The sequence below is a fragment of the Amblyraja radiata genome, chromosome 8 (genome assembly GCF_010909765.2).
Source record: "Amblyraja radiata isolate CabotCenter1 chromosome 8, sAmbRad1.1.pri, whole genome shotgun sequence".
In the NCBI taxonomy this organism is placed as follows: domain Eukaryota; kingdom Metazoa; phylum Chordata; class Chondrichthyes; order Rajiformes; family Rajidae; genus Amblyraja; species Amblyraja radiata.
In genome coordinates this window covers 48,746,835-48,759,568 of record NC_045963.1, presented here as the reverse complement: position 1 = coordinate 48,759,568, position 12,734 = coordinate 48,746,835, and the positions used below count along the sequence as shown (strand labels likewise).

The window sequence follows — 12,734 nt, the reverse complement described above, 5'->3', positions numbered from 1 at the left end:
GAGGAACTTTGAATCACTTCCCCTTGGAAGGCGACTCCGGACTATCAAAGCTGCCACAACCAGACATAAAAACAGCTTTTTTCCACGAGTTGTAGCTCTACTCAATAACCAAAAATCTTCCTCCCTTAGCTCTGGTATTTTATTTAATTCACATGTTTAATCGATAATGTTTTATTATTAATGTTTAATGTTTTATGTGTCATTCTTAATGTTGTCACTTGTGAGCAGAGCACCAAGGCAGATTCCTTGTATGTGAACAAACTTGGCCAATAAACTTAAACTTATTCACAAACTTATTCACAAGGGAAACCGGAGGACCGGAGTAAACCCACATAGTCATAGGGAGAACGGATAAACTCCATGCTGACTGCACCCGAGGTCAGGATCGAACCCGGATCTCTGGCACTGTAAAGCAGAAACTCTACTGCTGCATTACTGTGCAACCTAGTATATCCAACATTTTCTATTTTGATTTTAGATTTCCACCATCTGAAGTTTGGGGATTTTTATAATCTTTTGGAAAGACAACACCTCAGTATGAACTAGTGAACAAGCACATACAGTGCCCTCCATAAGAGTTTCAGGCGAGAGCAGAACTGTGCTTTCCGTTTCACATGCAGCCTATTGAAGGCTTGGAACTAGTATAGAAGCAAATCAGCCGTCATCATATTGAATGGTGGGTAGGCTTGAGGGGCTGAGACATACTCCTGCTCCCTTTTTCTTCTGTTCTTAAATTTGTAGGCAGTTAACAGGTTGTTGGGGTCAAGGAAAGAGCGTTCACGTCGCGGCTCTATTTCCACCACCATGCACAAGAAGCACAAGGTGCAATTGTATGCAGATGCCGAGAAGTGTGTTTAGCTCTAGCTGAACAATATCTAATCTAATCTTATGATGTGGACTCGATAAGAAGAACAGGCTGTTCAAATATGCTGAATACAGCACCCTCAGATCTGTTTCTCTCTCTTCAAATGCTGCAAGACCTGCTGAGTATTTCCACCTCTACAATATTTTGCTTCTGTATTATTGAACGGTGTGATGAGAGGATGTGGAGAGTTTCAAACGCTGAAATACTTCAGAACTACTTTCTTTCTGGGTGGCACTGCGGTAGATTTGCTGCCTTACAACGCCGGAGACCCAGGTTCGATCCTGACTACGGGTGTTGTCTGCACGGAGTTTGTATGTTCTGCCTGTGACCACGTGTGTTTTCCCCGGATGCTCTGGTTTCCTCCCACATTCCAAAAGATGTACAGGCTTGCAGGTTAATTTGGCTTTGGTAGAAATTTTAAATTGTCCCTAGTATGTAGGATAGTATCAGTGGACGGGGATCGCTGGTGAGTGCGGACTCGGTGGGCCGAAGGGCCTGTTTCCACGCTGTATCTCTGAACTAAACAGTTTTGACTAAATGTCAGTACATGGAGTGCAAGTTAATTGTGCTGTTATCAAGTGCATTAATTTATCCTTTCAGACATGATTGTCATTGGGCCAAACATTTCAGTGAGACAGAGCACAGCAGTCTCTATATTTAGTTTCCAGCAAGGTTTAAACATTGGGCTATATTTAAATAGCCAGCTCCTGCTGAGGCAGTGTTGCTACGTTGACTGTTTAGAAACACCACAGCAATAATAAATGTTATGGGCAAGGTATCATTCACACTTTGCAAAATACATTCTTTCCAGTACGATTCGTGTTTTTCTACACCCCATCTCCATAAATAAGTCGATATGAAACTTCACTCGGTAACAAGGACTTATGTAGTTACCTTGTTCTTTGAGTTATTGGTTGAAGAAGTGGTAGGGAATTTGAATGCTACGCATAGATCTTCTTGGGGTGACGGAGGAACAGGTTCTGCCAAGGTGCGGAATGTTTATGTCAAGATTGAGCATTCTTACATTGGTTTACGAAAGGATGATTAGTACGGGCATCAGAGGTTATGGGGAGAAGGCAGGAGAATGGGGTTACGAGTGAGAGATAGATCAGCCATGATGGGCAGAATGGCCAAATTCTACTACTATCACTTAGGATGATCTATATCAATAGACTGGACTGAATAAATAGACCACCAGAACTTTGGAAGAGCTTCCTCCCATCCAAGTGCTCAGGGAGGACATGAAGATGGGGGATTTCTGGTCACAATGATCATGGCTTTAAACACTTTCTGCCAACTTTCTGACAATCATCTGCAGTGCATGTCAGATGGTACATAATAACAGGAGAAACAGAACAGGAGCAGGCCACTTGGGCCTGTTTCACCATTCAATGGCTAATCTTACCTCAGTGCCACTCTTCTGCACTAACCATATACTAACCATATCCCATAACTTGCTTCATATCCAGAAAAATCTATCAATCTCTATCATGAATATATTGAACAACTGAATCTGCACAACCTTCTTGGGTACATTCACAGACCTCCAGGTGAAGGCATTTCTTCTGATCCGAGTCATAGAAACATAGAAAATAGGTGCAGGAGGAGGCCATTCGGCCCTTCGAGCCAGCACCGCCATTCATTGTGATCATGGCTGATCGTCCCCAATCAATAACCAGTGCCTGCCTTCTCCCCATATCCCTCGATTCTACTAGCCCCTAGAGCTCTATCTACCTCTCTATTAAATCCATCCAGTGATTTGGCCTCCACTGCCCTATGTGGCAGGGAATTCCACACATTCACAACTCTCTGGGTGAAAAGGTTTTTTCTCACCTCAGTCTTAAATGACCTCCCCTTTATTCTAAGACTGTGGCCCCTGATTCTGGACTCGCCCAACATTACGAACATTTTTCCTGCATCTAGCTTGTCAAGTCCTTTTATAATTTTATATGTTTCTATAAGATCCCCCTCATCCTTTTAAACTCCAGTGAATACAGGCTTAGTCTTTTCAATCTTTCCTCATATGACAGTCCCGCCATCCCAGGGATCAATCTCTTGAACCTACGCTGTACTGCCTCAATCACAAGGATGTCCTTCCTCAAATTAGGAGACCAAAACTGTACACAATACTCCAGATGTGGTCTTACCAGAGCCCTATACAACTGCAGAAGAACCTCTTTACTCCTATACTGAAATCCTCTTGTTATGAAGGCCAACATTCCATTAGCTTTCTTCACTGCCTGCTGTACCTGCACGCCAACTTTCAGTAACTTGTGTACAAGGACACCCAGGTCTCGCTGCACCTCCCCCTTACCCAACCTAACCCCATTGAGATAATAAACTGCCCCCTTGTTTTTGCCGCCAAAGTGGATAACCTCACATTTATCTATATTATACTGCATCTGCCTTGCATCTGCCCACTCACTCAACCTGTCCAAGTCACCCTGCAACCTCCTAACATCCTCTTCACAGTTCACACTGCCACCCAGCTTTGTGTCATCCGCAGACTTGCTAGTGTTGCTCCTAATTCCCTCTTCCAAATCATTAATATATATGGTAAACAGTTGCAGCCCCAAGTCCTGAATGGTTATTCTTTATTTTAATACTGTGACCTCTGGCTCTTGCCAACCTATTCAGGGAAGCATCATCCCTGCATTTACGCTATCACGCCCAGTAATAATTATTACAAAGGTATCTTGCTTAGTGTTCTGGATGTGTTCCCAGTAATGAGAGAGCGTTCATGGATTTGGCACGAAGAGGAGTCATTATAACCTTTTATCCATAGAGATGGTTAGCTGGCAATGTTGCTGTGCCTGGAACCTGGTGCAAACCCCTGTTTCCTGATGCGGTTCGCACAACCTGCCAGAAACTCTCCACTGGTGTTCCTGCAGCAATTAAATGGTGTAAGTGACCTAATTGCTGAATGGTTTTGTGTAGAGTGAACAGAGGGTACCTGAGAGGGCTGGTGTCGAACAGGATGTGGTAGGCAGCTTGGCTGCTCCATGCTGATAAGTGGCACACAGGGCTGCACCCTGGCTGGCATGGTGAGTGTGAGCAATTGCAGAGGGTTGACTGCACCTGGTCTATGTGTCGACAGACTGCCCGGATACAATGATCTCTCTCTTCAACTCTTGTCAGATGTGGTGAAAGCTAGTTTCCCCTGATCTATATTTAGGTACACAGCTCTCTCCAACTCTGAGATATCGAGATGGTAACAAACTCTATGTTGTCTCTTTTAACAAATACTTAAAAAAACATCCATCTCTTCCTTACAATCTTACCCTCCTTACCTAAATACATTTAGTCTGTGTGTCATGGATTATTTCCTTGACTGTCTGCTGCTCTTTGCCTGTCTGTTAATCTCTTGGTCCAGTCTACTTTTGCCAACTCTGTCCTCATGCTGGTATAATTCCATCTATTTAAGCTGAACACTGTTGTTTCTGACCCAAGTTTTACCTTCTCATATGGAATGCAAAATTCTATCACTTATGATTAGTATTTTCTATGGAATCTTCTAATCTGAGATCATTTGTTAAACCTGCTGCATATCCCTTTACCAGGACCAAGTCAAAGGGGCAAGGTTAGCTGGACAAACTACTGCTCCAGAAAAATCTTCTCTATGAATTCATTCTTATCGCCACCCTCTCTAACTTGATGAACTTAATCTAAATGAAGATTAAGATCTTCTATAATTATTGTACTGCTCTTTTTACAAGGCCCCATTATTTGTTCATTAGAATCCTTTCTCACATAGTAGCTACTGTTTGAGGGTCCTTACACTACTACCAGTGCCTTCTTTCCAATGCAGCTTTTAACCTCCACTCAAATGGACACAACCATGAGCTGCACAGCAGTGCATTGGGTAGATCTGCTGCCTCATAGCGCCAGTGATCTGGATTCAATTCAGATTTCCAATGCGGTCATGTAGTTTGCAAATTCTGCTCAAGATTGTTTGTGCTTCCTCTGGGTGCTCAGGTTACCCCCACAGCCCAAAGATGTGTGGGTTGTTAGGTTACTTGGCCACTGTAAAGAGCCCCCAGCATACAGGTAATAGGTAAGGGGAGACTATGTGTTCGGCACGGACTAGAGGGGTCGAGATGGCCTGTTTCCGTGCTGTAATTGTTATATGGTTATATGGTTATATTCTAAGGGCACTAGAGAATGTGCACGTAAAGAGAATAGATAGCAAGGAAATATTACAGGGGAATGGGATGGCTCTCTGACCTATCACAAATTCCAAGGGATGCTAGGTCTTTTACATAATGGAGTCTTACAGCGTGGAAACAGGCCACACCGACCAACATGTCCTATCTACACTAGTCCCACCTGCCTGCATTTGGCCCATATCCCTCCAAACCTGTCCTATCCATGTACCTATCTAAATGTTTCTTAAACGTTCTGATAATACCTGCCTCAACTACCTCCTCTGGCTGCTTGTTCCATACACCCACCACCCTTTGTGTGAAAATGTTACCGCTCAGGCTCCTGTTAAATTTCCCCCCCCCTCACCTTAAACCTATGTCCCCTGATTCTCAATTCCCCTACTCTGGGCAAGAGACTGTATTCCTCTCATGATTTTGTACACCTCTACAAGATCACCTCTCATCTTCCAGCATTCTAAGGAATAGAGTCCTAGCCTGCTCAACCTCTCCCTGCTCAACCTCTCCCTGCTCAACCTCTCCCTGCTCAACCTCTCCCTATAGCTCAAGCCCTTGAGTCCCGGCAACATATTCATAAATCTTCACTGCACGCTTTACAGCTTGACAACATCTTTCCTATAACACGGTGTACATAACTGAACACAATACTCTAAATGCGGTCTCACCAATGTCTTGTCCAACTGCAACATGGCCTCCCAACTTCTATACTCAATACTCTGACTGATGAAGGCCAATGTGCCAAAAACCTTTTTGACTACCCTATCTACCTATGATGCCACTTTCATCGAACTATATACACGTACTCCAAAATCCCTCTGCTTCACAACACTCCCAGAACCCTACCATTCACTGTATAGTTCCTGCCCATGTTAGTGCTCCCAAAATGCAATACCTCACATTTCTCTGTATTAAATTCCCTCAACCATTCCTCAGCCCACCCTCCCAACTGATCAAGATCCTGCTACAATTTTTGACAACCATCTTCACTATCTGTAATACCACCCGCTTTTGCGCCATCTGGAAACTTGATGGTTACATCGTGGGGAAATATGAAATGTCCTGTTCATGTTCAGCCTTTGCCGTGGAGTTAGCCTGTAGCATAACTGCTGCAGCAGCTTCACCACAAGACCTGAAGCTGTTCAAGGAGATGTCTCTTACCACACGAAATGAGCAAAGAAATTCACCCTTAATCAGAGGGAAAACAAAATTGAAAAGGCCACCATCTTGTTTCCACAATCCAAGCAAATCCTGAGGAAAAGGGGTAATGCAGGGTTTGCAACCCAAACAACTGGCTTTTCCTATCGTACTCTTCAAAATTAATGATACATCGGAGCAGGCAGAGCATCTGAATGGAGTAATAAAAGTTTCAAAGCAACTTTGTTGCAAAGGCAATCAAACCTTGAAAATAGCATTGAAAGCATCTCCAAACACATAAACATAAATGCTATATAGACTCATTTTTTAATTAGACTAAAGTATTATCAATGAAGACCAACAACATCCTCGCTCCTGACCTCCCCCACACCCCTGTTTCTCCTTCTGGCTGTTTCCCTGACCTTCACTGTATCCCCACTCGCCACTCTGCAGTGAAGATTTTGGGTCAACATTTGTACAGCAGGCTCTGAAGACATTGGTATTAAATCTGTACGTACCGTTGATGCATTCAAACCGATCGCAGCAGTTGCCGGGCATGCCATCCCCGGGAGAGATGATCCGTGGCACCATTCCAATCTCGCACTTTGGGACCAGGCAGATTCCCAGCAAACACTTGCACCTGGAACACAAATCAGACACAATTATTGAGAGGCAGGAATGCACCAGGACTTGTAGCTGTCTTGCAGGAAACCCAGGCTCGCGAACGATGTGTTCGAGGCAACATTCTTTACCACCAGGCCTTTCAAGCCTGAGTCTTCTATACAAACCAAAGCTCCTGGTTTTCTTATGTCTGGGCCTTTCGACTAAAAGCTCAAGGGATGGACTTTGTTTTCAAACTTGCTTGAAGATGCTTACCTGGTACCCACCCCTCCAATGTTTTCATCTAACAAAATGCCTGGGGAAAGCTCCAGGGATACACATTCTGAAACAGGCCTCCGGCACCAGCTTGGGCCCTGCATGTCAATCATCCATTCATTGATTATGCTGTGGCTGACTAGTCCAGCATTACTGCCCATCCTCATTGTTCTTGGACTAAGAGGACAATTAAAGGGCACTGCTGTGAAGGTGTGTGAAGATAGCAGATTTACTTCCAAAAGGGCAGAAGCAAAACAGAGAGGTTTGACAGCAGTCTTGTAGTCTATTCACCACTTTTGGTGATACCAACTCTCTATTTTGGAATTATTTAATTTGAATTTCCTGGGAGATTGGTGGGATTTGAATTCACATCTATGGATCAATAATCTAAATGAGTGAATAACCAACATGCTAAGTACCCATGTCAATGCCTGCCATTGTTTGACAGAATCTATCATTTTTATACATTAATCTACCGGCTGAACATATGGCTGCAGAATGGTACTGAATGATACATACTACAGCCAGTAGAGCTACTGCCTCACAGTGCCAGCAACTAGGTTTGGTCCTGACCGATGCTGTTTGTGTGGAGTTTGCACATTGTCTCTGTGACTGTGAAGGTTTCTTCCAGGTGTTCTGTCTTTCTCATACACCCCTAAGACATGCAAGCTGATGGTTTAACTGGCCACGGTATATTGCCCCGTGCATGCAGGCGGGTGGGAGAATCTGGGTCAGATTAGGTAAATGTGAGAAAGTCAGACCACCCCCGACAGAGCAAAGTAACATTTGAAGAGTAGCTCGTGTGTGGATGGTGGTGAAAGGGAGTCCATTCACCGAGCACAACCGCCGACAGACTCACCGTATCGGGAGAGTGCAGCAGCCATCTGTGGTCAATCGGGTCGGAGTCTCCTGGCTGTCGGGAGGGCAGTCCACTGGCTGGCTAGCAGGACAATCCACCATGCTGCAGTCCACATTGTAGACTACAAGAGACAAAACAAAGCGTCAACATTGGCCACATTCTCCCCACTCTTTGCTCAACCAAGATACATGCGTAAACCCATTCGGGTGCATGCAGCAGTTGTGTACTGCTGCTCCGTGGCTCCTCGACATTCATTTCTCCTTCACAGACTAAGGATGTTGGAGAGTAATGTAGAGAGATACGGCGCTGAAGCAGGCTCTTCAGCCCACTCAGTCCGCTGCCTCTGAATTTATCACCAAATCAGTGGAACCCAAGTGAGTGTGAATTCACAACACCCCTGCTTAGTGAACTGGAGGGACTCCCCTATCATCACACACGCAGTAATTGATTCCTTTGGTCTATCCTGAAGCTCTATCCTCCTCTACCTATATGGAGATTTTACATTTACTTTAATAGTTACTGAAATCTGCGTGCTTGTGAGTAAGTAAATGAGTGTGAGAGAGAGTGTGCATGTATCAGTGTGTGCTCGTGCATGTGTCTGTATTTCTCTGGTGTGTGTGCGCATGTGTGTGTTTAATTACTTGTATATCTGTGGCTGTCGGATGGATGAGGGCAAAATGAATGTCAGTTTCTTGAACCTGAACAGATACAATGCTCTGTGAATGTAACAAGGTTTGAAAGCATGTGTCACTATACTAGTACCAAATGTGTTCATGGTTTCACTTAAAATTCTTCTGTGCTGTTTTAAAGACCTCAACGTGGATTTTGCATGACTATGCTAATGCTTTCACTTGCAAGCATTGTAAAATGTCTTCAGCCCAAGTATTCCAAAATAGCAACTACATTTAGTTAATGCCGTTAACACTGAACCAACCCAAGGTACTTTGCTTAATAGTGTTCATCAGAATAAAATCGATGCAGTGGTACAGCAGTAGAGCGATAGAGCTGCAGACTCACAGCGCAAGAGACTCGGGTTCGATCCTAACTATGGGTGCTGGCTGTGCAGAGTTTGCACATTTGCCTTGTGACCATGTGGTTTTTTCCTGGTGCTCCGATTTCCTCCCAAATTCCAAAGACGAGCACATTTGAAGGTTAATTGGTTTCTGTAAATTGCACTTAGTGTGCAGGATACGTAAGTGGGATAACATAGAACTAGTGTATGGGTGATCCATGTTTGGTGTAGACTCGGTGGGCCGAAGGGCTTGTCTACATGCTGTGTCTCTACACTAAACTAAAACAGAAGTAAAGGAAGTGTGGTGGTTGACACAAGCTGAGTCAAAGGAATCTGAAAGGAGCCTGAAGGAGGTCAGAGAGATGAGGTTTAAGGGAATGCTGGGATGTGGAGACTTGCAAAGAGAGATGCCAACTAGTAATAATGAATGACAAAGTTTAAACTCAAGATGCTGGGCGAGTGAGCTTCATGTGAACAAGAAATGTAATTGCATTCTGGTGTATACGATAATAAACTAACATCACCATTGTTGGACAATTTACAGATGATGAGTCGGAGTATAGGAAGGAGATCGATCGACTGACAAAATGGTGCCAGAACAACAACCTTGCTCTCAACCTCAGTAAAACCATGGAATTGATTGTTGACTTTGGAAGAGGAAGGTCGATGATCCACAAACATGTTTTCATCGATGGGACCGTGATGGAGAGAGTTAAAAACTGTGAATTCCTGAGATTACATATCTCTGAAGATCTGTCCTGGACCCAACACAGGATGTAATCATAAAGAAAGCCCATCAATGCCTCCACTTCTTTAGAAGTATGAGGAGATTTAGTATGTCAATGAATGCTCTCTTAAACTTCTACAGGTGTGCAGTAGAGAGCATATTGACTGGTTGCATCACAGCCTGGTTCAGTAACTTGAATACCCAGGAACAAAGAAGATTGCAGAAAGTGGTGAACATATACTGAACTTTTGTTTATTATGGTGTTTACAAAGTACTATGTTTACATATCTGCTGTGTTTCTGCAAGTTAAGAATGTCATTGTTCCATTTTGGGAGATATGACAAAAAAACTCTTGACTCTTGAATCTATATCTAAAACTAGGTGGCCAAACGGTGGGATGATGGGTGAGCAGGAAATGCGTGGGAGAGGACATAGCTAGGAAGGATTTCAGTTTGGTTGAATGGTGTGGAGAGTGGAGTGCAGAAGGCCAGTCATGGGAGCAATGGAAGAATCACATCTGCAGGTGATGAAGATGTGGATGAGCATTCTGGCAGGAGATGAGCTGAGGTTGGGGATGTCATCCAGGCATGTTGTTGTCTTTGAGTTGGATAATGCAGTGGGGTGGAAGTTCAGGCCAGGATCATAAAGCAGCCAGAAGTTGCATAGCATCTGGGATATAGAGAGGATCGGTGAATGGGAGAAGGTATGGCAGGGGGAGTGTAACGTTTGGCCATGTGCATTTATTTAATCACTTAGTTAACTAAGGCAAATGAGTTACCAACCAAATCACTTAACTTAGTTGGTGAGTTGGTTGATGGCTCACAGTTTGGTGAGCCACCTTGAAGCACTGTAGTGCTCCTAGTGAAGATACCCCCAATGCTACTGGGGAGTGTTCCAGGATTTGTGCCACCAGGAGAGGTGTGGAGAATCTCTGGTTGATGCAACACTTTGGGATGCCAGCGGAGTTTGTCAACTAATTGCAATGACAAAACCAGTGAGCTTCTTCCAATGCCTTCACTGTTGCTGACAAATTAGGAACACTGGTCACTGAGCAGTTTTCTTACTTTGTGTTATACCGGGTGTGGGGAAATTCCAGGATTGGCTAGACTAGAGGCTCGTCAGCAAAATAAACAGCACCTGGATGTGCAGAGGATTTAATTTTGTAATCTGCTAAATGCCGCTGTCAGCAGTTTAAGCCAGCTGATGAGCGAAGGACTGCTCCCAGATCTCACAGGTTTGGATGTTATCGCATTCGGCAGGAGGCTGGATTCAATCAGAACTTAAAAGGGATGTTGAGCTTGGATAGGCCAATTGCTCCTAAAAATACTCATGTCCTCATTAGTGCTATTTTTAATCAAGACACAATCATGGTGACAAAATGCAGGCCGAGGAGGGGGGCTGGGTGGAATGCAAGGGCTGAGAAAATAGGGAAAGGGGCGTAGAACAGGAAATGGGAAACAAAGCAGGTTTTGGATTCAATGGAGATTCCACGTGACATGTCACTTCTCTTGCAGAGGGTTTCCCCTTTCTCAATGGCAAAGATGTGTTCTCTGTGTTTTCTTATTTCTATGGGCCTGTCCCACTTAGGCAATTTTTCAGGCGACTGTCAGCAACTGTCAGGTCGCCGGCAGTCGCCTGAAAAACCGGCGGCTGTCAGAGTGGAACACACACACATTCTTCATCAGTCCGTTATGCAGGCGGGGCCAGGGCAAGTGGGGGGAGCGCGGTCTGAGTGAAAATCACACGGTGCAAAGCCAATGTCCAGCCACACACCGTGATGAACAGGAAGGTTGGTGCTGTAATTAAGACGGTGAAAGCACAGTGTACGGGAAGGGTCATGTAAGTCCTTTAAAAGAGGGGGACGAGGAGGGGGGGGGGAAAGGGGGGAGAAGGGGAAGAAGGGGGAAGAAGGGGATAGAAGGAGTGGAGACCTCACCAAACACCTTTGGTTCGGAAAACTACTGCTTAAATTTTTTTTTCCCAATGAGCCAATGAAATTCACTGGTCAGCACCGGCTACAACCTACGAGAACCTTCGACTTCCTGGCAACCCACTAGGACCTCCTGTCGAATTTTAATTTTCCAAGGCAACATAAGGCGTCAACATGGCAGCGCTGCTTGTCGAGGTTTTCGGGAAGCCTAAAGGGCCGGTCCCACTTGGCGATTTTTCCGGCGACTGCCGACATCATTGACTGATGTATCAGGTCACCGAAAAAATTCACGGCGCGATGACGTATGACACGCGGTGTTTTTTCAAGTGTCGCAACATTTTTTTTGTCGCCGCTGGACTTTCAAATGTTCTAAATCTTTTGGCGATACTGATATGACGCCGGCAGTCTTAGAAAAAATCGCCGTGGGACAGGCCCTTAAGTACTGGAGGTAAGCACACCCGAGGTGAATTGCTGCAGGTGATTGTAGTTTCAAGGTTGCAACTTGCTTGGATGGTTTGGGTTAAATTATTGTTATTCTAACTTAAAAAAGACTTCTTACACTTTGAAAATGTACAGAGGGGAACGAAAGGCAGAGTTTCTGTCTATACCAGTCACTGGTAGATGGGAGGGGCTAACTGAACCTGATAACAATAGCAGTTATAATTGATTGACCTTTCATACATTTTTTATCATCAGACTCAAACTGCTCCTCTTAGCCTGACAGAGGTTACAATTTCCCCAAAGGAATGATGTGCATGTTGAGTGGAACTGAGTTGAAAGGAGGTGATAATTCCTCTCAAGTGTGCAGATGTAACCAAGTTGCTGTCATGGGCTAAAGGGCTGTTCCTGCAGTGTAGTATTTGTTCTATGTTTCATATCTTAAAAGTCATACTCCCCATTATTCCCCTTATATATGTGACACATGTTATGGCCCTTTGTAAAACAAGAAATATGCTTGATTTGTCGATTTTCAGTGCTGGTGGAATATACACAGGGTGACAAACTTACATAGAAAGCCTTCCATTATCAAAGTGCCCACATTTGAGAACAAGAAGACCATTCGACCCCTTGGATCTTTACTATCTTTTTGATTGCACCAAGTCCATTGACTGAAGTGTGGTCATGTTGCCACTGAGACTGCGTGCCTATGATTAGCCATCAGGGAAATACC

The 12,734-nt window shown here is 44.3% G+C and overlaps 1 protein-coding gene across 3 annotated transcripts in view; it reads right to left on the bottom strand.

Moving 5' to 3' along the window:
* crim1 (cysteine rich transmembrane BMP regulator 1) overlaps positions 1-12,734 on the bottom strand; it is a 202,797-nt gene that overhangs the window by 92,981 nt on the left and 97,082 nt on the right. For all 3 annotated transcript variants that reach the window (XM_033025830.1, XM_033025832.1, XM_033025831.1), the window contains 2 exons: positions 7,895-8,015; positions 6,678-6,799 (listed from right to left, as the gene is read on the bottom strand). In XM_033025830.1, the coding sequence (XP_032881721.1) occupies positions 6,678-6,799; positions 7,895-8,015 (243 nt within the window). The remainder of the gene's footprint in view (positions 1-6,677; positions 6,800-7,894; positions 8,016-12,734) is intronic.